The 24,197-nt window shown below is 34.8% G+C and overlaps 1 protein-coding gene across 1 annotated transcript in view; it reads left to right on the forward strand.

The window, feature by feature from the left end:
• The window catches only part of AP3D1 (adaptor related protein complex 3 subunit delta 1), a 140,757-nt gene that overhangs the window by 34,711 nt on the left and 81,849 nt on the right, over positions 1-24,197 (forward strand). The window contains exons 2-5 of the mRNA XM_051972248.1: positions 13,056-13,151; positions 15,429-15,509; positions 16,908-16,988; positions 20,485-20,592. Of these exons, the coding sequence (XP_051828208.1) occupies positions 13,056-13,151; positions 15,429-15,509; positions 16,908-16,988; positions 20,485-20,592 (366 nt within the window). The remainder of the gene's footprint in view (positions 1-13,055; positions 13,152-15,428; positions 15,510-16,907; positions 16,989-20,484; positions 20,593-24,197) is intronic.

Consider the following 24,197-nt stretch of genomic DNA (forward strand, 5'->3'; position numbering starts at 1 on the left):
TATATATGCAACATTGTAAAATAAGACATCTTTTGTTGTCCATTCATTTTTAGTTGTGTTCAACTCTAAATGACCTCAAACACACTGGGAGTGGTTTTCCTTTTTTATTTTTTCATTTCCTTTTCCAGGTAATTTTACAGATGAGGAAACTGAGGCAAATAGGATTAAGTGACTTGTCCAAGGTCACACAGCTAGTAAGTATCTTATGCTGGATTTGAATTAAATCTTCCTGATTCTACGATCAGCACTCTGCCCACTATGCCACCTACTTGTCTCAAGACATCTTTTAAAAACTTCAAAAATTTGATTAGTGCAGTGACCTCTCATGATTCCAGAGAATTGGATCATGACTCAAGATTCAGCATGAGATATATTTTATGAGACTTGCAAATGGGTGAATTTGTTTTTATTGACTTTGCTTAAATACACACACACACACACACACACACAAACACATAAATAATTCCTCAGCTGCAAAATGGAGATAATAATAATACCCACCTCACAGAGTGAAATAATACTTGTAGAGCATTTAGCACAGTGACTTAGATGATTAACAAATGCTTGTTCTCTTATCTTCTCTTCCCTTCCTTTTCCCCCTTTCCTAATAAGAGAGTTGGATCTTAAATCATTTAAAACCAAGATCCTGGTTGGAAGTCTTTTTCACCTTTGAACTCCTATTACTTTTTTTCCTTCCTTTTATGCACTTAGCACATTCTGCTTTTATCCCTCTTCAATGGTATTTTATTTTTCCAAATACACTTAAAAATAGTTTCTAACATCCCTTTTTGTAAGATTTTGTGTTCCAAATTTTTCTCCCTCCTTCCTTTACTCCCCTCTCCAAGACAGCAAGTTATCTGATCCTGTTTATGTGCAATTCTTTTAAACATATTTCCATATTTGTCATGTACAAGAAAAATTAGACTGAAAGGGGGAGAGACCACGAGAAAGAAAAAAGCAAGCAAACAAAAAAAAGATGACTATATTTGATCCACATTCGGGCTCTTTTTAGTTCTCTCTCTGGATGTGAATGGCATTTTCAATCCCAAATCTATTAGAATTGTCTTGGATCACTGCATTACTGAGAAGAGGACATTCTACTTTGTATTTTTTATTTGTATTCACGCTTTATCTCTCCCACTGGATTGGAAACTTCAAACTAAAGATAGGTGTTTTTTAAAATCTTTATTTCTACCTCTTTCCCTAGCATTATATTATGACTTGAATTAGACCCTCAATAAAAATCCTGTTGGATTGAATTTTGTATACAACTGTAAGACACCAGTTATATAGAAGATTACTGTTGAAGATTAGTATTGATATCTTTAGTCAGTATTGAGGAACTTGATGCATGCTGAAAGGGTACTGTGACATTTGTTCCACAGTGATGCTACTGATTATAAAATATTCAGTGAATTATTGTCCTGCTAAAGAACTCTGGAATTTTAGAAGTTACATTTTCCTTCTGTTGCTTGTATAGATTTTAGTAGTTAAGATTCTAGAGCACTGGCAGGGAATTTCTGCCCAGACATTCTATCCAGTCCTTATCACCATTGCTGTTTAGCCCAGAAACAGTTTCTATAATGGGAGGCTGCTAAGATCATTCCTTTTAAAAGGGTGTTAGTAGAAGTTTGTGTAGGAAATATGTGCTCTACTGTGTTCAGATAAATCAGCTTTTCAGAGGATAACATAAAAAGAAATAAATTTCACGTTCACAGCCCAAGCTAGACTATAATCTTAACTAAATTTCAATGTGGTATTGTGGAAAGAATACTAGTTTTGTTTTGTTTTGTTTTTTAATATAGCTTTTTATTTACAAGTTATATGCATGGGTAATTTTACAGCATTGACAATTGCCAAACCAATTTTTCTCCTTTCCCTCACCCCCTCCCGCAGATGGCAGGATGACCAATACATGTTAAATATGTTAAAGTATAAATTAAATACAATATAAGTATACATGTCCAAACAGTTATTTTGCTGTATAAAAAGAATCAGACTGTGAAATAGTGTACAATTAACCTGTGAAGAAAATTAAAAATGCAGGCGGACAAAAATAGAGGGATTGGGGATTTTATGTAGTGGTTCATAGTCATCTCCCAGAGCTCTTTCACTGGGTGTAGCTGGTTCAGTTCATTACTGCTCTATTGGAACTGATTTGGTTCATCTCATTGCTGAAGATGGCCTTATCCATCAGAATTGATCATCATATAGTATTGTTGTTGAAGTATATAATGATCTCCTGGTCCTGTTCATTTCCCTTAGCATCAGTTCATGTAAGTCTCTCCAGGCCTTTCTGAAACCATCCTGTTGGTCATTTCTTACAGAACAATAATATTCCATAACATTCATACACCACAATTTATTCAGCCATTCTCCAATTGATGGGCATCCACTCAGTTTCCAGTTTCTGGCCACTACAAAGAGACCTGCCACAAACAAGAAATACTAAGTTTTAAGTCTGAGGACAAAAGTTTGGTTTCTGGTTCCTTGTTTAATTGAACCTCTGTGATCTTGGGCTTTAACTTTTTGGACTTTGGTTTCCTCATTTGTAAAATAATGGGGTTAAATTAAATCTCAGAGGTTATTATTATTAGACTATTTTCCTACTCCTTTCTCTTATTCCTTTTTGCTTTATATTAGCTTCTTTTCTCACTATCTTGCAATGGCATTCTTAATTTTTCTGTCTTTTAAATGTTGTAAATCAGATTGTGTTCATTATATAGCGTTTTATGGTCCCTAATCTGTACTGGAAAAGCAGATTAGTTGAACTTAATGTAATAGGATCAGATATCTGAATAAGGCCTTTCTTGATCCTTTCTGCTTCTAGGCTTTTTTTTTTTTTCCTTTCAAGTTTATTTTGTATCTGTATATATTTTGCATATGCCTAGATATTTTTGTTTCAGTCTTATCCATCTCTTTATGACCTTACTTGGAGCTTTCTTGGCAAACATATTGGAATAGTTTGCCATTTCCTTCTGCTTATTTTACAGATGACAAAAATTGAGGCAAACAGTGAAGTGACTTGCCCAGGGTCACATAGCTAGTGGGTGTCTGAGACTGGCTTTGAATGCAATCTTCCTGTGCACTACACCCTGCATCACCTAGCTGTCCTTCCTTAAGCTGTCTCTCTGATAGGAGTAACTGCAGTTTTTAATGTACTTTGAAGTTTGCAAGATACCGTATATAATATTTTTTGAGCCTCAAAACAATTCAGTGAGATAGGAAATATTCTTATTTTACTAATGAAGAGATTGGGGCATCACCAGTTGCTTTTGACATATCATAGGCACCCAACATATCCCAAGTGAAATTTTTCTTCCATGTCCTTTCCCTGAAATTCCTTTCTCCATAGAACTCACTCACATCCAGTCAAATGGGGATTATCTTCTTTGATGCCTCACTTCTCCCTCACTCCACATTTCTAATCAATTGCCAAGTATTCTTGATTCTATCTATATAACAAATGGCTACTAATTTTAACTTAGAACCCTTATTGCCTCTTATCTGGACTGTTGCAGTGTCCTTTTAGCTGGCCTTCTTGATTGCAGACCTTTCTTCCACACATCTGTCAAAATGATTTTTCTAAAAGATAAGTCTGAATTTATAGATAAATGTAGAATCTTACAGTTAGGCTCAAAAATTGAATTTAACAATTAAAAGACACTTTGTTATATGTGAATGCCTCATCCACATCAATCAATCAATAGCCAGCTGACCCAGGAGACAAGAAAGACCTGATTTCAAATCTTGCCTTTGAAACATACTGGGATGTGTGACCCTGGGCAAGTCATTTAACTTTTAAAGTGTTCTAAGCAATACTTCCATAAACAAGTGTTTAGTAGCACTCAATATATTCCTGGTATTTTCAAAGTCTGGAAATAGAGAGACAGTAACTACCTCCAAGGAGCTTACACTCTAATAAAGGCAAAAGTTGGCAAGAAAGTACTGAGCAGCTTGGGTAGTGAGAGTCCTCATTTGGGAGTTTCAGAGAAATCTGAAATCACAGGTCCAATCCCTATCACTTCCCCACACTTAAAAGATGGGCAAGGTGTGACTAGACAAGTTTGTTGGGAAAAGCTTTTTAGAATTTCAGTAAACTGCTCTATATGGTGTTATAACAAAGCATCCATTAAAGCCAGAGCTATTTTTGAGTATTGAGAGAAGCATAATATATTGAAATAGGGACCAGGGAAAATACCGAGAATTAGAAAGATAATAGGCCTCCTATATCTACCCTACCTAGACACCTTAAATTACATCTAAAGTATTGGATTCAGGCCTGAGTGCTAGGGCTTTGACAAAGTGGAGTGTCCAAAGGAGGATTACCAAAACTGTGAAGAGCCTTAAGTGCATACCCTATCAGGGCCATTTGAAGGAACCTTGTATGCTTAGCTTGGGGAAGAGAAGATTTAAGGTAAAGAAATGATAGCTATCTTCAGATACTTGAAGGATTATCAGGATGAATGGATTTGCTATAGTTTGCTCCAGAAAGTAGAGATTGGAACAATGATGGACAAAAATTTTTAGAAAGAGAGATTTGAGTTTGATGCCTTGGAAATTTTCCTATGTAAGAGTCATTCAAGAAGTATTGTTTATTTCCTTCCTTACTTCATCTTCGGGCAAAGATTGGATTACCAACTATTGGATATGTAGTGCAATTTTTATTCAAGTAATGAGTGCAATAAGATAGCTTCTCAGAATCCTTCCTTATTCTGTGATTTGTCTTGATTGTGATGATCCCAAATTGATTACTGGGTATGCTACTGGTATGAAATTAACTATTCCTTCCATCCTCCTTTGCAAAGTCCTGTTGTCATATAATTAGTTCACAGTGATTGGTTGGGTTTACCTGTAAATAATTTCATTTCTATATAATTGTTTTCATCCTGTCCTTCAGAATCACATTTGTGTTATTTTAAAAACCCAGATCAGTGTTGTCCTTGTTCTTGGCTTTGGTTTATAGTCCATTTGTGTCCCTCTTAAGTTTGCTTTTCTAATTGAAAATAAGATTAAAGACATTTTGAATTTAATCATAAAATCACATGATAGAAACTATGTGTCACTTGGACATATTCTGAAAGAAACATAGAGGAGACTTGATATAGTTATTCTGGTGATGAGGAAAATGTCAATAATGATAGAACCCAAATTAATCCGTTTCTTGTGTCCAGAATTAAATTTCAAGTTGGATAAAGCATTGTGTTTAAGAATTCTTAGCAAATTTAATTCAGTGTGCATTTTAAAATGCCTATTTACAAGATGGATGCATTGCTAGACACATGTCTAGCACATATATTTCTGGGATATATGGATAAGAAAATAAAAGTCATTTTAGAAGTTTATCTTGTTTATATTCAGAAACCACTCTCTGATGAAATGATACAAGTGGTGAGAACCAGCGCCAGGATTTAAACTCTCAATCCTACTTTCTTTCCACTGTGTACTACATTCTCTCAATTCAAGGAAGAATAAAAGGAATGTCTTTTTTTTTTTTTTTTTAACATTTTTCATTTATTTAGTAGTTTGTTTTTCCCCAGTTACATGTAAAAACAATTTTTAACATTAGTTTTTAAAACCTTGAATTCCAGATTTTTTCCCTTCTTCCCTCTCTTCCTGAGAATGCAAGAAATTTTGATATAGTTTATACATGCATAGTTTTGCAAAACATTTCCATAGTAGTCATGTTATGAAGGAAAACATAGACACTCCCCTCAAAAAAAATCCTCAAGAAAAATAAAGTAAAAATAAAAGTATGCTTCAATCTGTAGTCAGGCATCATCAGTTCTTTTTCTGGGGATAGATAGCATTTTTCATCAAAAGTCCTGCAGAGTTGTTTTGGATTATTGTATTGCTGAGAATAGTTAAGTCATTTACAGTTGTCACTTTGAACACAGCACATTTCACTTTTATCACCTCATGGAAAGCTTTCCAGGTTTTTCTGAGAACATTCTACTCATTATTTCTTAGAGCACAATAGTATTCCATCATAATTACATATTATAACTTATTCAGCCATTTCCCAATTGCTTAACATCCCCTCAACTTCCAATTTTTTGCCATCAGAAAATAGCTGCTATAAATAACTTTGTATACATAGGTCCTTTTCCTTTTTTTTTTTTTTTTTTTTTAATCTCTTTTGGAATATAGATCTAGCAGTCATATTGCTAGGTAAATGGTTTTATATGGTTTTATGACTCTTTGAGCATAATTTTCAAATTGTTCAATAGAATGGTTGGATCAGTTTACAACTCCCAACAGTGCATGCATGTCTTTTTTCCCCCACACTCCTTCAAATATTTGCCATTTTCCTTTTCTATTCTATTAGTCAGTCTAATAGGTATAAAGTAGTACCTTAAAATTGTTTTTATTTCTCCTATCACTAGTGAGTTAGAGCGTTTTTTCATATAACTGTAGATAGCTTTGATTACTTCATTTGAAAACTTCATATCTTTTGATCATTTATCAATTTGGAGAATAACTGATTTTTACAAATTAAGTTTGTAAATTTATGTTTTCTGTATCTTTGAGAAATGAGGCCTTTATCAGAGAAACTTGTTTCAAATTTTTTCACATTTATTATTGCTAGTTATATTTTCCCTTTTTTTCTCTTTTCTCCCTTCTTTCACCCTGTCCCTATTCAAAAACCTTTTCCTTCTGATTACTGCCTTCTCCAATCTGCCCTCCCTTTTTATCCCCCTCTCCTCCTTCTCTTATCCCCTTCCCCTCCAACTTTCCTATAAGATAAACTAGATTTCTATACTAAATTGAGTGTGTATGTTAATTCCTCTTTGAGCCAGTTCTGGTGAGAATAAGATTCACTTACTCTCTCTTATCTCCCACATGATATTTGATTTATTACATGATATTTGAATTGTTTATTTCTGGCTGCTTACATTATTTTTCCTTTGACCTGGGAGCTCTGGAATTTGTCTATAATATTCCTGGGGGGGGGGGGTCTTCATTTTGGGATCTCTTTCAGGAATTGATCAGTGAATTCTTTCTATTTTACCCTCTGGTTCTAGAATATCAGATCAGTTTTCTTTTCCTTGATAATTTCCTTATCTCTAATCGGTAATGATTTAGAGCATTTTTTTCATGATTATAGATAGCTTTAATTTGTTTATTTGAAAACTGCCTGTTAATATCCTTTGACCATTTATCAGTTGGGGAATAACTTGTATTCTTATAAATTTGACTCTTTTCTGTGTGTTTTAGTAATAAGATCTTTATTAGAAACACCAGTTATAAAAATTGTTTCCTAGCTTTTTGCTTTCCTTCTAATCTGGGTTTCATTGGCTTTGTACAAACCTTCTTAATTCATTGTAATCAAAATGATCCATTTTGCATTTCATAATCTTCATCTCTAAAAAGAGATAGTCATAGATTTGGTTTGATCATAAATTCTTCACTTCTCTGGATCTGACAAGTAGACTATTTCTTGGTCTCCCAATTTTCTTATCCTTTCTAAGTGATATACCTATTTTGAACCATATCTTGGTATTAGAGTGTGAGATGTTGGTCAGTACCTCTTTGATGAATGTTGGAGGGGATTTGTGGAAACTGGAACATTAATACATTGTTGGTGGAATTGTGAACAGATACACCATTCTGGAAAGCAATTTGGAACTAAGCCTAAAGGGTTATCAAACTGTGCATTATCCTTTGATCCAGCAGTGTTTCTACTAGGCTTATATCCCAAAGAGATCTTAAAGGAGGGAAAGGGACCCACGTGTGCAAAAAATGTTTGTGGTAGCCCTTTTTGTAGTGGCAAGAAACTGAAAACTGAATGAATGCCCATCAGTTGGAGAATGGCTGAATAAGTTATGGTATATGAATGTATGGATTATTATTGTTCTATAAGAAACGATCAGCAGGATGATTTCAGAGAGGTCTGGAGAGACTTGCATGAACTGATGTTCAATGAAATGAGCAGAACCAGAAGATAATTATACACGGCAACAACAAGATCATACGATGATCAGTTTTGATGGATGTGGCTCTTTTCAACAGTGAGATGATTCAGGCCAGTTCCAAAGATCTTGTGACGAAAAGAGCCATCTACACTCAAAGAGAGGAATGTGGGAACTGAGTGTGGATCATAACATAGCATTTTCACTCTTTTTGTTGTTGTTTTCTTGCATTTTATTTTCTTTTTCATTTTTTTCTTTTTGATTTGATTTTTCTTGTGCAGCAAGATAATTGTATAAATATGCATGCATATATTGTATTTAACATATATTTTTACCATGTTTAACATATATTGGATTACTTGCCATCTAGAGGAGGGGATGGGGAAAAAGGGAGGAAAAATTAGAATGCAAGGTTTTCAGCAGTTAATGTTGAAAAATTATCCATGCATATATTTTGGAAATTAAAAAGCTTTAATAAAAAATAAATTAAAAGATAATGTCTAGGCTTTTTGAAATCATGGCTTTCAGTTAGTCCAATAATTTTAAAATTATCTCTTCTAGATCTATTTTTTTCCTCAATAGTATTTTATTTTTCCAAATGGTCATAAAGATAATTTTCAACATTCATTTTTCTTTCTCCCTTCCCCAAGACAGCAAGCAATCTGATATAGGTTAACTATGTGCCTAGATTTTGCCATATTGTATTCCAATTTTCTCAGCAGTTTTTGTCAAATAGTGAGTTCTTATCCAGAAGCTAGAGTCTTTGGGTTTATCAAAAACTATATTACTATATTACTCATTGTTATTGTTACTATTGTCTATCATTTTCAAAGACAACCAAAATAACTTCACTATGTTAGAATCAAGTTACAGTGTGTCCAACTGCGGCTGAGCAGACCAATATAAGTGGATACTCTGCCACAGGTTGGACACAAATAGTCCATGTGAACATTTGGGGTAGCTCCTCTAATTTTGCATATTTCGCATTTCCTTTGGACTAATTCTATTCTGCTTTGCTTACAGACCACATCACCTTCTCTTATGAGGGTGTACCATGCTAGACAGTTCTGTGCCAGTGTCTCTCATGCTGTACAATCCATTCTAAAATTGAGAGAGACCATGAGAGTATCCTTGTATCACTTTCTCTGACCACTCAGTATTCTGTGAATGTTTGCCCTCTGTGAGTTCTCCATAAAACAAGTGTACATTTGGCATTTGAATAATACACACAAACACACACACATGCATATGCATATATATTTACATATACACCTCATTTGTTCCACTGATCCACTCCTCTATTTCTTAGCTGCCTGGTCTGTTTTTTAAGGTGTTATTTTCTTGGTATGGGTATGTGGGTGTGTCTCCTTTACCAAGATGGTGATTTATTTTTCATTATTTTCTTGCATCATTCTCACTTCTCTTCCAAATTTTTCATTTACCTCTTCTACTTGATTTTCAGAATCCTTTTTGAGCTCTTCCACAGCCTGAAACCAATTTATATTTTTCTTGGAGGCTTTGGATGTAGGAGCTTTGACTTTTTATCTTCTTCTGAGTGTAATTTAATCTTCTTTGTCACCATAGTAACTATCTATGGTCAAAATCTTTTTTGTGTTGTCAGTTCATTTCTCAAATCTATTACTTGACTTTTAACTCTTTGTTAAAGTGGGGCTCTGTTTCCAGGGTGGAGGATGTGTTGTCCCAAGTTTCAGGGTTTTTGTGCAGCTGTTTTCAGAAGTCTTTCTAGGGACCTGTAAGTTTTCAGTTCTTTCAAGGTGAGGTGGTCCATGTGGTCTGGTCTGAGAGAGATCACAAGTACTTTTTCCCCATCCTGGAACTGTGAGGAGGGTCCCTGCTCCACTGTAGTCAAAAGCTCAGGTGTGCTAATGTTCCTCCTCTTTCTGGGACTGCCACCCTGACCGTGACCTAGATATGAGAATGGACAAAACCACAGAGTCCTGCCTCTGTGCTAGGAAAGAGATCTTTGTAATCTCCTGAGCAGTTGTTCCAGCCCCAGCTAGTTCTGAAAGTAGCTAAGAATTCTGGAAGCAGCTGCTGCCCCTGATGATTCAGGGGCTCCTTGAGCCTGCTGCTCCTGGTTTGCTGAGGCCTGCATTGGACTGTGCTGCACTTTCACCCAGACAAGACATCTTCCTTGTTCACTTTCTGAGTTGTCTTGGGGTAGAAAATTGTTTCACTCTGTTTTTGTGGGTTTTGCCACTCTAGAATTTGTTTAGAGTCCTTATTTAAAGGTCTTTGGAGGGGTTCGAGGAAGAGCTTAGAGGAATCCTTTCCTTTATTCCACCATTTTGGCTTCACTTCTCTAAAAGGATTGTCTTCAAGCAATCAGGACCCAGTTGAGATTATATAACCTACATTTGTAGTGGACTCAGCAACACTGCCTGGATGTATGACTTAATTCAGATAATGGAACTAATAGCATTAGGTTTTGTTTTGTTTGTTTTAACAATATAAAATTTTAATTTTATTTCTTATAGGAAGTGTCAGTTTTCATTCCCTGATTTCAGTAATAGGAAAACAAGCAAGGGATTAAATGCTCCAACTGATCATCCATAAGAGACAACATATGAAAAAGAGGAAAGTGAGCTCAGAGCAGGATGATCAGGAAGAACTGAAATGTGAGAATAAAGGATAGGTTTAGGAAAAGTGGGGCAAAATAGGAAATGAAACATAAGGGGTTACAAAAAGAGAAACGAATTTCAGAAATCTGGACATGAACATCACACAGTTATGAGTTGTAATAAATTTGGCTTTTGAGATATAATAAGTTCAGTGTTTGATGAATTAGGAGGCCAAAGAGACTGAGAAGACTTCAGCATGTGTGTGTATGTAGGTATATAGACATACATCCCTGAAAACACTAAATACACAATAAACTTTAAAGGAAAATATGATTCCTCAGTGATGGAGTCCAAGGAAAAGTTGAGGAGTAGAGGACGTATTTAACAAGAAGTGTGTTTTCCTTTTGGTCAGCAGTGAGCAGGGATGTGAGCAAAGGTACATGTAGTAATGGAGAGGAGATCTGGAAGGTGATTGTCTTCCAGAGTGTTCCATTTTTCTCTTAGAGCAATATAGATTTATATTACTGAAGGTGTTCATTTGAGAAGATACTCTAGAAAATAGAAGGGAGCCCTGGATTAGGAGGCAAGCCTGAATTTTAGTTTTGTCTTTTCTACTTACTTGTATAACTTTAGGCAATTCACTTTCCTTCTCTGGGTTTCATTTTCCTCATATTTAATGTGAGATGTTTGGACTGAATCATAGCTGACACCTTCTAGCTTCAGCATTCTCTGTTCAAAGATCCCCCCCTTTTGTTTTTTCTTTTTTTTAACTATGTAAGGTTCCTTTTTTCTTTTATGTCCTTTGAATTTTTTTTTTTTTTTGTATCAGTAGCTTGCAAAGTTCAAAGTCCATGAACTTAAACAAAGTCCAAAACAGGCTAGTGACAGAAAATTTAAAAGCCATGTAATTTCCTGAGCCTGATCTAATAATGCCCTTCTCTGATCTTGAATTTCCTGGGCTTTCTAAATTGAAAGTCACTGCTAACCTGGAAAGATACTATAAAGTATGTGCAAGGCGGTTTCACCTTCCACCATCACCCTAGCAACCTTTCTTCTTGGCAGTATTTCAGAGTTTGTTTTATTTTTCAAATGTTTGGTAAAATTGTTGTAGAAACACATAACATAACTTAAATAATTAAGTCATAGCAAAAATATTTTACTTATCCTATAACTGGACACTCTTCAGTAATTGATTTATTTGCAGGTCTGCCTATAGAAAGAAGAACTAGATGAAGAGCTTGCTCTTAGTTTTTGTCTTTGTTTATTTTTAGCAAATTAACACAGTTAAGAACAACAAGAAAATTTTGCCACCAGAAACACCTAGGAATAGTAGGAAAATGTTCAAATTTGGCACCAGACCTGGATTCATAGCTGGGTTCTAATATTTAGTAACAGTATAAACAAGGAGAAGTCGCTTAACTTCTTTGTATCTATAAAATAAACATCATAGTATTTAAATTACCTACTCAGAGAATTTTTATAGAGGAAATACCCTCTAAACTTAAAAAAATTTTTTTTAAATTTTAAAAATCTAAGTAAATAGGGGTGTGTGTGTGTGTGTGTATGTGTATGTATGTGTATATGAATGTATGTATGTGAGCTTGTGAAAAGAGAAGGAAGCTGAAAAGTTATTCTGGGACATGATTAAATAATCCTTTGTCTTGAATTTGATTCTGATCATTTTTGTCTTTATGAGGAAAATGTTCTAAAAATGTGATTCATTGGTCTATTAACCAAAATTTATCTTTGAAAGAATAACTTTTGTCAAAGGGTCACTTGGTTTGTGGCTCTATCTAGAACTACCTTAGAGCACCAGCCTTTTTCTTTGGAGGGGAGAGCATTTTCGTAGCTGCCTTATATTGAAACAGGAAAAAAAATTTTCTATGAATGACAAATATCCATTATTTTGAAAATTTTTTCCTTCACTATTTAAGCTTCCTGAATGAAATCCGCAATCACTCAAGAGTTCATAAGCTCATAGATTTAGAGCTGAAAGAGACATTAAAAGCTATTTAGTCCAACCTCTACTTTTATAGATGAAGTACTTGAGCTCACATAGCTAGTAAGTGGTTTAGGTCTGAAAGTTAAGAAGTTAAAGAAAAAGTTAAAGAAAGTTAAGCTAGCCTGATAGCTACCTAGTGAGATTAAATGCTTGTCATATTGTAAGTGGTAGAGGTGAGGCTCAAGCTTAGTTCCTCACATGCCAGATACAGCATAATTGGAGGAATGGTCCCTAAATGTAATGCATTTTTATATATGTTGCTGATGGACAACATCTTTTGCCCACAATTGGAGACTCTCAATAAAACAGGTAGCATTGTTGGTTATATGACATGGTTGAGGGACAGTTAATGGGCAACTTCTGTGTTCTACTGTTTAATATAAAATATCATGATAATTCAAGAAAGTTTTCCCGCAAATTGGAAAAGTCCATTCTTGGAGGATTGATAAAATGTCCCAGAGAATGGGAAATCATGGATGAATGGCCCTCTTGGAGGGCATACCACATCAGTTGAATCACAGGTCTTTAAAGTGTCTTCTGTTTTGTTTTGTTTTTCAGGCCAAATATATATCTCAGTGTATTGATGAAATCAAACAAGAATTGAAGCAAGACAATATTGCAGTAAAAGCAAATGCAGTCTGCAAGCTTACCTATGTAAGTATAATGGTTTGTGAATTACATTTCATTGTATGATTATTATTTTAAATGGGTTATATTATACCATCTACATATGCCCTATGAAATATATCCTAGCCTCTTATTGCTTTTTCTACTTCTGAAATTTATCCTCCCTTCCCAGATTCATTCCATTTAACAAATAATATTTTTGATGGGAAAAAAAATAGAGAAAAAGAAGAGGAAACATTCAGCAACACTTGATCGCTACATCAAAAAAATTCTAAAATATAGATCCAGTGACTATAGCTCTCCCACATTTCCAAAGAAGGCTGATGTGAAAAGCTTCTTTTATTTGGGACCATATCATGCTTGTTCACTGACTCATTGACTCCTAGCTTGGAGAGGATCTTTCTATTCTTCTCTTCCTTTTTAAATTTAATATTGTTTGTTTTTTAATTTACTATTTTGATGTTCCCCCAAATACATGTAAAAACAGTTTTTAACATTAGGGTTTTTTGTGTTTTTTTTGTTTTTTTCTGAGGCAATTGGGGCTAAGTGACTTGCCCAGATTCACACAGCCAGGTTCACTTGTGTTAAGTGTCTTGAGGCCAGATTTGAACTCAGGTTTCCCTGACTTTAGGGCTGGTGTTCTATCCACTACACCAACTAGCTGCCCCTTAACATTAGGTTTTAAAAAAAATTCTGAGTTCTAAATTCTCTCTTTCCTTTGTTTCATTGAGAAAACAAGCAATTTGATATAGGTTATACATGTGCAGTTATTCAAAACAAATTTCAGTTGTAGACATATTGTGAACAAAAATACCCAACCCAAGAAAAATAAAGGAAAAAAATATGTGTTGATATGCATTCAGACTACATCAGTTTTTAATCTGGAGATGGAAAGCATTTTTTCATCATAATATTCTTCAGAATTATTTTGGATCATTGTATTGCTGAGAATAATTTTAGTCATTCACAGTTGACCATCATATAATATTACTGTTATTATACACAATGTTCTTCAAATTCTGGTCATTTGACTTTGCATGAGTTCCAGTAAGTCTTTCCAGGTTTTTCCTAGTGTCCTGCACAATGTATTTTGTCACAATCATAGATAACCACTTGTTCAGTCATTTTCCAATTCCAATTTCCAATTGATTTTCAATTCTTTACCATCACTAAAAGAGCTGCTATAAATAAATATTTTTGTACATCTAGGTCCTTTTCTTTTTTGTTTTTTTAAATCTTTGGGATATAGATCTGGTAGTAAACATTGTGATCAAAGGATGTGGTATAGCATGATTTTATAGTTCTTTGAGCATAGTTACAATTGCTCCCCAGAATGGTCAAATTAGCATACAGTTTCACCGAGAGTGAATTAATATCTCACTTTTTTCTCATTTCCCTTCCAACTTTATTCATTTTCTTTTTCTGTCATATAGCTGATCCGATCTGGATAGGGTAGTAATTCAAAGTTGTTTTAATTTGTATTTCTCTATCAACAGGGAGTTAGAGCATTTTAAAAATGATTATAAAAATGATTTTATATAAAAATATGATTGTTGATAGGTTGACTATTTTATCCAAAAAGTGCCTATTAATAAATATTTTTTGACCATTCATCAATTGAAGAATGGCCCTTATTTCTATAAATTCTGTTCTTATATTCTTTTTTTTTTTTTTCCTGAGGCAATTGGGGGTAAGTGACTTGCCTAAGTCACTTAGGTCACATATCTAGGATGTATAAAGTGTCTGAGACCAGATTTGAACTCAAGTCCTCCTGACTTCAGAGTTGGTGCTCTATCCACTGAGCCACCTAGCTGATCCTCTTATATTCTTGAAAGCAGACCATATGCTCTATCAGAGCCTACAAAACTGGAAAGGTTGGAGATAAACAGGCTGTGTCCATCATCAGAATAATAATGGTTGAATAATTAATAGGGATGGATGGGTAGCACTCATAAAGTGTTAGTATTCTCTATCAAAATACAAGGTATAGACTTCTAGATGATCTTCAGACCCTAGAGAATGAATGGTTATAGTGTGGAATTTCATCACACTGATGCATCTATAAAGTGTAATACTCTTGTGCCTAAGTACATTATCCTTTGGATAAGTTTTTTGTCAAATTTTAAGCAGATATTAAGTCTTTAAATGTGCACACATACAGAATGTACAGACTGTACATGTGGCCTTCCTCCAAATCTGTAAATCTCATTCTTAATGTTTCTACTTTCCTTACTTCTTTTTAGGGTTCAGGGGTCATTAAGAAGGATATATAAAGTTACGGTGTCTTACTCTTATTCCTAACAGTTACAGATGTTGGGATATGACATTAGCTGGGCTGCATTCAACATTATTGAAGTAATGAGTGCTTCAAAGTTTACATTTAAGGTAAGAGGCCATTGTGTTTGTTTTTAAATATATCAATTTCTGTCAGCATGTCAAAGCCCAGTACAGAGATCCTCAATCTTTTTTTGTTGTTGGGGAAGAATTCATTTAGAAATTTCCTCTAAGACCTTTAAATCTTGTGTTGGAGGAGTAAAATTGGAAGTGAGAGAGGGGTGCTGCCTATTGAGTCCCTGAAAGAAACAAGGGAAGAGGAAAGGACACTGCTCCTACCTTCCCTTTTTTCTTTACTAGGAATCCCACCCATTGAAAGTTTATTTTATTTTATTTTATTTTCATTTATTTATTATTTATTTATTTATTTATTTTTTAATAATTTTTTATTGATAGAACGCATGCCAGGGTAATTTTTTACAGCATTATCCCTTGCATTCATTTCTGTTCCGATTCCATTGAAAGTTTAGAGAAAGGGAACTGAATATTGGGCTGTGATAACAAGGACCAGGTGAGACAAATTGAGAATGTGTATATTTTCCATGTGACTAGAAAGTCCTGAATTGGATCTTTTGAATGTTGCTTATCCAGAAGTAGAGAATTGTAATCTTTAGCAAGGTTTGCCACCCACGAGAAATGCAGTTGACTGAACTACTTCAAATTTCAAAGAATTCTCCCTGTTCTTAGTGAAACACTGACAATTATTTTATTGATATTTGCCTACTTTCTGTCTTAGGCCATATTTAACTTATTTCTGATATTGTGGAACTCCAGTGAGCATAAAGCTGTGGTTAGTGTCCGTAGAGGAAATGCTATTCCTTGTGACTTCCTGCTTTTACCACCTGTTTTTACCACCAGATTCACTTTTGATCTCAATAGCTTTACAAACCATATTTGTCCTGCTTTCTGTTCATTCTTACTTAAAAGATGTATACTGTGTTCTGCAAAATTAGGAATATATTTAGTTATATGTTTATAATATAATTATAATATTCACAAGCATATAGTTTAGGATGCATACTTGATCCACTATAGGGGCTAGACAGTCAAAAGCTGATAGTAGACCGTAGTACTAAGTTTAAAAAAGTCACTGATTGCAAAGATGAAATTAGTGGAAGTGGGAAGAATGAACAACCAAATAGATTATTGATCTTTGGGTAATCGATCTTCTGTGTCAGTTTTAGGCAAGGCCCCACTGCATGACATGTAGTATTTTAAAATCACTGCCATTCTAAGACTCTGAAGTACCAGGTAGGAATGTTAAACAAATGTTCTGTTGTCTTGGCCAGCCAGAGTTAACAGCTCCCCAGGTATCTAGCCTGTAGTTCTTTTACAATTACAGGTTTTGTTTTTCTTGGGACTGATGCTCCTAGAGCAAGAGCTTTGAGTTCCAAGAAAGGCAAGAATGGTGGCAAAAAATTTAATGCTTCTGTTTTTCTAAATAAACAGCGAGTTGGTTATCTAGCTGCTTCTCAGTGCTTTCATGAAGGAACTGATGTAATTATGCTGACTACCAATCAAATTCGAAAGGTAAGTGATCAGTTTCAGCTGAAACCACTGTTTGCTTTAGTAAAATTTCACTATTTCCTGTGTGTGTTTCTGTCTTCCAAAAAGCCATATATTTTCACTTATAAGAAGTATTAGTAAGGTCATGATCACCTGTATTTGAATGTCAGTCAAACATAAAAGGAAATAACCTGCTACAATGTAATAGCAAGCAAGTTTCCTGTAAATTTCTCCTCAGAAAAAAAGCAAGACAAAAAGTGAAAACAGTTGCTGTAGGAAATAATGGGGTGAATTTTTTTCTTATTGTCAAGATCTTGGATAATTCTGGAAAATTTGTGTAATGTGATCAGTTTTTAGCTTTTTATCATTAATCTCCATTTCTTCCATCTCTAAAATGGGGATAATAGCACCAATCTCAGAAGGCTTTTGTGAAGATAATATTAGGCAATAGTTATATAATGCTTTAAAGTTTTCAGTTATTTCATTTGCTCCTTACAATAGCCCTGTGATGCAAGTGCTATCATTACCCCCATTTTACAGATGATGAAACCAAGGTCCAGAAAGGTTGAGTGGTTTACCCTAAAGAACACACTAATAAGTGTCTGTTGTCTGATTTGAACTGAGATCTTTCAGACTCCAGGTCTGTCCACTTTGCCATCTAGTTCCCTTTAATGAAATGTGTACAAAGCACTTTGCAAGCCTAGCATCTCTATATAAGTGTAAACTATTATTAATACTTGTTGAGTATTTTGTGTGTTGGTCCATGAAAGTATTTGCTTTAAGTGTTTTTTAATTTCTAGGTATCTGTTTGTGAGATGTTTATTGTTGCCATTCCTTTTGATTTTTTCCTGATAACATTGTCAGACATTTTGGAGAAGAAATTGAGCATCAATTTTGAATTATATATTTGTTTTTAAGGCTTATTTTTCTTGTGTTGCCTAACATTGAATGAGCTTCACAAGTAGATTGCTTTCCCTTTTGAGGAAAATCAAACTAATTAATTCACTAATGTCCTCTTCATTCTTTACATTTTGGACAACTTTTTTTTTTTGCGGGGGGGAGGGAGGGTGTGTTTGATTTCATTCCTTAGTTATATAATATTAAGATAATATGATGGATTAGGGATATATAATTTATAAATTAGCAGCTGGTAGACATTTAACCATTGCTGCTTTTTTTCCTAAATGAACCAGAGTGAGTTGAGTGTAGCCATTGGCCTTTAGCTCATTCTACCTGGTTATGTTTGTGGCCCTTCTCTAAACCCAAACCAGAAAAAAGCTCAGGTACAGGGCCAAGATTGTGACTGAATCCAGCTTTGGAAGTCAGATATAAACATGGTTCATATACCCAGTGTTTTCACAAAAGTCCAAAGTACCCAAATTGCATCAAAGTGATCTGTTGAAGCTATGGATGTAGGACAAGGGGTCTATTATCCACATATATGTGGTGTTGTGTAATATGAAAGGAAAAGTTAAAATAGTAGTTTGTTGAAGGCTTTGAATGCTAGAGTGAAGCAGAGTTAACATATTTTTAAAAAGTGAACTAAATGAACTTGTGCATTCCTATTCAGTACAAGTTAGAATAATTTTATTCATTCATTCATCCACCCACCTATCTAACCATTTATTTATTTTTCAACGAAACTCCATCCCAATTTCCTCCTCTTCCCCATGTCCTTCCTTGACTGGTTACTCTCACAGATTTTTTTTTTTTTAATCTTTATTGAACTAGTAAAGTGCTGTGGCAGTTTTCTTTGGCCTCCAGATGATCATCTCTAATTATTCAGAAAAGAATACTATGGAAACAAGGAACTTTTGTTAAATACATTGCAGGTGGTGATATGGGATGGACCCTGCTTTTGCTCCCTTCAGCCCTGAACATAAGCTTGTGCAAAGTTAATATTTTTATAATTCATATTACAAAGACCCAAGTAGAAAATCAATCCTATACTTCATATTTTTGTATATCTTAACTTGAATATTAACTTTTTTATTGGGTTTAATGAATAAACTTCAACCCAAATGCAGATCAAGATAATTTACAATACAATGTCTTTTCCTCAGCTGGAGAGCAGTCATTCAAAATATATGTTGTAGTTGTTGAAAAAAAAAAGTTAATATGGTACTTATCTGGCTGAAACAAATTAAATTAATATCCAAGCTACTTTTGGCTTAATGAGAGAAATGTTCAAAATGACAAAAGTTCTCATATGCCTTCCAAAATGTTTTGCTTTCACATAGCTAAGACTGTTCGTGTTAACATTTGCAGGAATCTCGAACAAAGGAAATTAAAATATAGTTTGAGGTTTAGTTAGTACCTTATTTCAAATTCAGAGTTCTGGCCCATAACAGTTAGCAATCAAAAATAGTTGAATAACAAAGTTACCCATAGCATTCCTTCCAGGACCACATCCTTCAAAGAATCAATGTGACTTCTCCCAGAGATTAACATTGAAAATCTGTTCCCAATCACCGAAGAAGATACTTCTCTTTCAATGGAATATATGAACCACCCTCTTTGGGTAAATTTCTTCAGGGGTTGTGGAAGACTGGAACTCAAACTGCAGACCCATTTTTAATCTATTTCCTTATGAAAGGCCTTTTATCCTTAACTAACATCTGATACTGTTGGAGAATTAGTAGAAAAGGGGCTTTTTAGACCAGAGAAATGTTATTTCTTAATATTTTTAGAATACTAAAAATATGGTTTTTAACATATTTCTAAATAACTAATAATGTAAAAATATATAACAAAAAGATGATGAGTACAATATAAAGGAAGGCTTTAAGTCTGCAGTCTCATTCTTCTACTCTGTTTTCATACTTTCTCACTAATTGGAATCATTGAAAATTTAGGATAAGCCATAGAATTGCCCACACTTAATAAACGGTTTATGACTCTTGATGAATTATCCATTTATACTATATTTTTCCATTATTTAATTCTGAGGAGTTACTCAGACTCTTATCCTTTCACTTAAATACACTTTACTGTTACTTAAAACTATATGTCAATGTCTGGTGATGTTGCTTTTGGATTTGTGATAATATTTTGTTGCTGTTGTTTATATGTTAAACCAACCCTTGAAGCAAGGATCATTTCTTAGACCCATTGTTTCTGTAAATATGCAATTCTGCTACATATAATGAGGAAGTCTATCTTACAAATTTCTGGTTCTGTGATTTATTATAATAGATGAATAATTACATCTGTAGAACATTAGGTTCCCAGTAATTCCCACCTGTGATAGTTTTTAAAATTCTTTTCTTTTTTAACCATATGTTCTAAATTCGCCAGTTAAAATAGTGTATTTTCCTACATATGCTGTTTCCTTAGAAACTAATTGATTGAAATATTATCTGGTTATAGCTTAATCCACAAAATAGTATGAATGGGAAATTTTATTTCTCCTTAAATTCATAAATATTGTAATTTTCATTCATTCCATATGTGGAATGTAACTCATAAGTAGAGTGGATTTGTATACTTTGTTAAGTTGTTCTCCCCTCTCTTTTTGCAGGACTTGAGTAGCCCCAACCAGTATGATACTGGAGTTGCACTGACCGGTTTGTCCTGTTTTGTTACTCCAGATCTCGCCAGAGATTTGGCAAATGACATCATGACTCTGGTGAGTTGGCAGAAATATTAGACCTCTTTTTATGATTTCAAGTCTATGACACCTCTTCTCTGACTTTCAATTTTCCTCATACACAATAAGGGAGATAAAATTTACAATACCCCTAAGTGGTATAAAGATGAGTTATATAGGTTATTGACTGAAAAGAGATGAGGTCTTAAGAACACCCCATTGATTTATTGCTTGAACTATTCATTGTAAAGCAAATCGGTTTACAAATTAATGATTGGTGTTTGTTTTATCCTTTTCACATTTCCCTAAAGTTTTATTTTGATACCCTGGATATTCTAGGATTTTGTCAGCAGAGAGGTCTATAGTGAACGTTTTTTTACCTGGGATCTGAGAACTAGTTCTTTCTTCATAGTTTGGTACTACATTTCCTTATGACTGGTCATCTTTATAATCCTTTAATTAATTAATTAATTGAACTTATTAAATAATTAATATTTATTTTTTCCTCGATTACATATAAAAACATTTTAAACACTTTTTAAAATTTTGAGTTCCAAATTCTCCTGGCCCTTCCCTCTCCTCCTCCTTTCCTTCTTTGAGAAGACAAGCAATTTGATATAGATTATATATGTGCAATCATGTAAAATTTTTCAACAAGAATTTCTTAAAGAACCTACTATGTACCTGGTACTGAACTAAACAGTGAAGTACAAAGAAAAGCAAAAGACACTTTCTCAGAGCATTCGCAGTCTAATGGCAGAGATAACATGCAAATGATAATATACAAACAAGCCATGTAGAGGACAGATAAGAAATGATTAAAAGAGGAGAAGGCACTAGAATCGAGAGGGGTTGGAGAAGGCTTCCAGTAAAAGAGATTTCATGTGGGATTTAAAGGAAGCCAGGGAAGACAGTAGTTGGAAGCGAAGAGAGAGAACATTCTGCTCATTGAGGGTAGCCAGAGAAAACCCCATAGCTGAGAGATGGAATATCTTCTTTTTGGAGAATCTGAAAGGCCAGTGTCACTGGATGGAGGAGGATGGTAAAATGCATGATTGAGGAGTAAGGTATAAGAAGATTGGAAAGGTAGAAGGGAACAGCTAGGCTATGAATGGCTTTGATTGCCTGAGCATTTTTTAATTTGATCCTCAGGATCCACTGCAGTTTTTTAAGTGAGGGAGAGGGGAAGTGACATGGTCAGACCTAGTACTTTCCGAAAATTACTTTGGCAACTGAATGGAGGGTGCAGGTATAACCACCCTCAGGCTCTTGCAATAATACAAGTACAAGGCGATGAGGACTTGCACAACACCTTGGTAGCAGTATCAGAAGAGAGAAGGGTGTTTTTGAGAGAAGTTGCAAAGCTGAAATCAATATGTTTTAGCAACATGGGGGTTAGAGAGAGTAAAGAGCGAAGGATGATATCAAGTTTGAAAGCCTCAGGAACTGGAAGGATGATTTTCACTTGACAACAATAGGGAAGTTCGGAGGCAGGGAAAACTTGGGGGGAAATTTTGGATGTGTTGCATTTAAGAAGTCTCCTGGACATTCAGTTTGAGATGTCTGAAAGGCAATTGGGGATGTTAGACTCAAAGGCAGCAAAGAGTTTAGGGCAGGATAGGTAGATTTGAGAAACAACATCATATCAATGGCAGTTAAATCCATGGTAGCAATGAATTCACCAAATGAAGAAAGAGAAGAGTTTAGCCACAAAGGGAAGAAGAGATAGAAGATAATAGCAGGAATGGAAGGATCAAATGAGTTTTCTGAGGAATGATGGAGATATGGGCATATTTATAGACAGTAAGGAAGGAACTGGTAGACAGGAAGAGATTGAAGACAAGTTTTAGAGTGGGAATGACAGAGGGGGTCTGTTGGAAGAGATGAAATACAATGAGATTGCTTGAACAAGTAGAGGGGTTGTCCTTGGGAAAAAGTAAGGCTATCTCTTCATATGAGACAGAGGTAAAGGAGTTGATAATTATAGAAGGCATCTGAAGGGTATAAAATGAGAAGGGGAAAGAAGAGGGAGCTCATTGTGAATTACCACATAATTTTTTCTGTAAAATATGAGACAAAAGTTCTTAGCTGAGAGAATGGGAAGAGGAGCCATAGGAGACTTAAAAAAGGGTTGAAAAGATTTGGAAAATCTGTTGTGAGTAGGATAGTGAATTGATAAGAGAGAGTAGAAGGATTGTCAGTGAGAGCACAGTTGAAATTGTGTCACAAATTTGTAGGTGACCCCAGTCAGAATTGTTGTTCTCCACCTTTGTTCAGCAGCCTATGTATAGGGGTGAAGGGAGCAGATGGTGGAAGTGATCTGAAATTTAGGCTTGTCCGGACACAATCAGCAATATAACAGGTGAACCAGGCATTAATGGGAAAAGGACTATATAGAGAAGAATTGGTTTACCAAGGTGTTAAGATGGAGAAAAGGGGACAGAGACACTAGTGCAGGGGAGATTGCCTGGAAGGAAACAAACTGAGCATCAAGAGATTGGAAGTCATGGTGTGGACAGAGAGTAAAGTTTGGTAAGAGAAGGCAGAAGAGAGGGCAGAAGCCAATAGATTGTGATCATATTGGGGGATTTTTAAGTTCATGAATATTAAAGTGATGTATTTGTGAGTGATGGTAGTATCTGTGTGTGATACTGAGGTGAAGTGGAAGAGTAGGTCACAGGAAGTGAGTAGGCTAAAGCATTGTCATTTGAGTGTTTGGAGGGAAAGTCAATGTATTTATTTATTAAGTTTTCTAGTATAAAGACAAGAGTTGGGAAAGAGAGAAAAATTGTGAGTTGTGTATTAAACTCTTTGAGGAAGAAGGGCAATGTGAATGTCTGCAGAAAATAACTACCAAGATTTTGATTATGTGATAGATATGAATTACATGAACCTCAAAGGAGAGGTTACTGAGTGATGGAGGAAGAGAAAGAACCTGGATATGACAATAGAGAGTAAAGAGAATTAAGACTTCTCTCCTCAACCAGTGAGATTGGGTGAAAGTACAGCTTGTATTGGAAAGGGAGATCATGTCATCAGGATGCTCCAGGTTTCAATATTTGCTAGAAGATGGAAGGAGTGGGAGAGGAAGCAATATTAAGAATGGAGGAAAATTTATTGTCTGTGGAACGGTGATTCCAAAGGACACAGTGGGGGGTGGGCCTGGCATTTGGATAGGACTTTGGAATTGGATGGTTGAAGGGAATGGGAGTAAAGAATATGAGCTCCTTGAGTTAGGAACTATTTTTGCCACTTCAACCTTAACAGTCTCTCACAACTAGTAATTGTTTAATAAATGCACATTAACTGACTGACTTACTGGCATAGGAGGGATTTATATATATTGTTTAGTTAAGAAGATAGAATATATATTCTCTCTGTCTCTGTCTTTCTTCTCTCTCTCACTCCCCCTTCCATTTTTCCTTCTCTCTCTCTCTCTCTCCTTCATTCCTCCTCATCCCCCACCTCTGCTTTAGGAATCATCCATTTTAATTGCATTTTATTAAAGAAACAGTTACGCCCAATTCAAGACAGTAGTTAAAATTGTCCAAAACAGATTGTAAACTGATGAATTAAGTGAACACACTAGGTCATTAAACTTTGGGGGATATTAGTATAGGTCAGAGGGAAATGGTGGCAGTGAA

The sequence above is a fragment of the Antechinus flavipes genome, chromosome 1, assembly GCF_016432865.1.
Source record: "Antechinus flavipes isolate AdamAnt ecotype Samford, QLD, Australia chromosome 1, AdamAnt_v2, whole genome shotgun sequence".
In the NCBI taxonomy this organism is placed as follows: domain Eukaryota; kingdom Metazoa; phylum Chordata; class Mammalia; order Dasyuromorphia; family Dasyuridae; genus Antechinus; species Antechinus flavipes.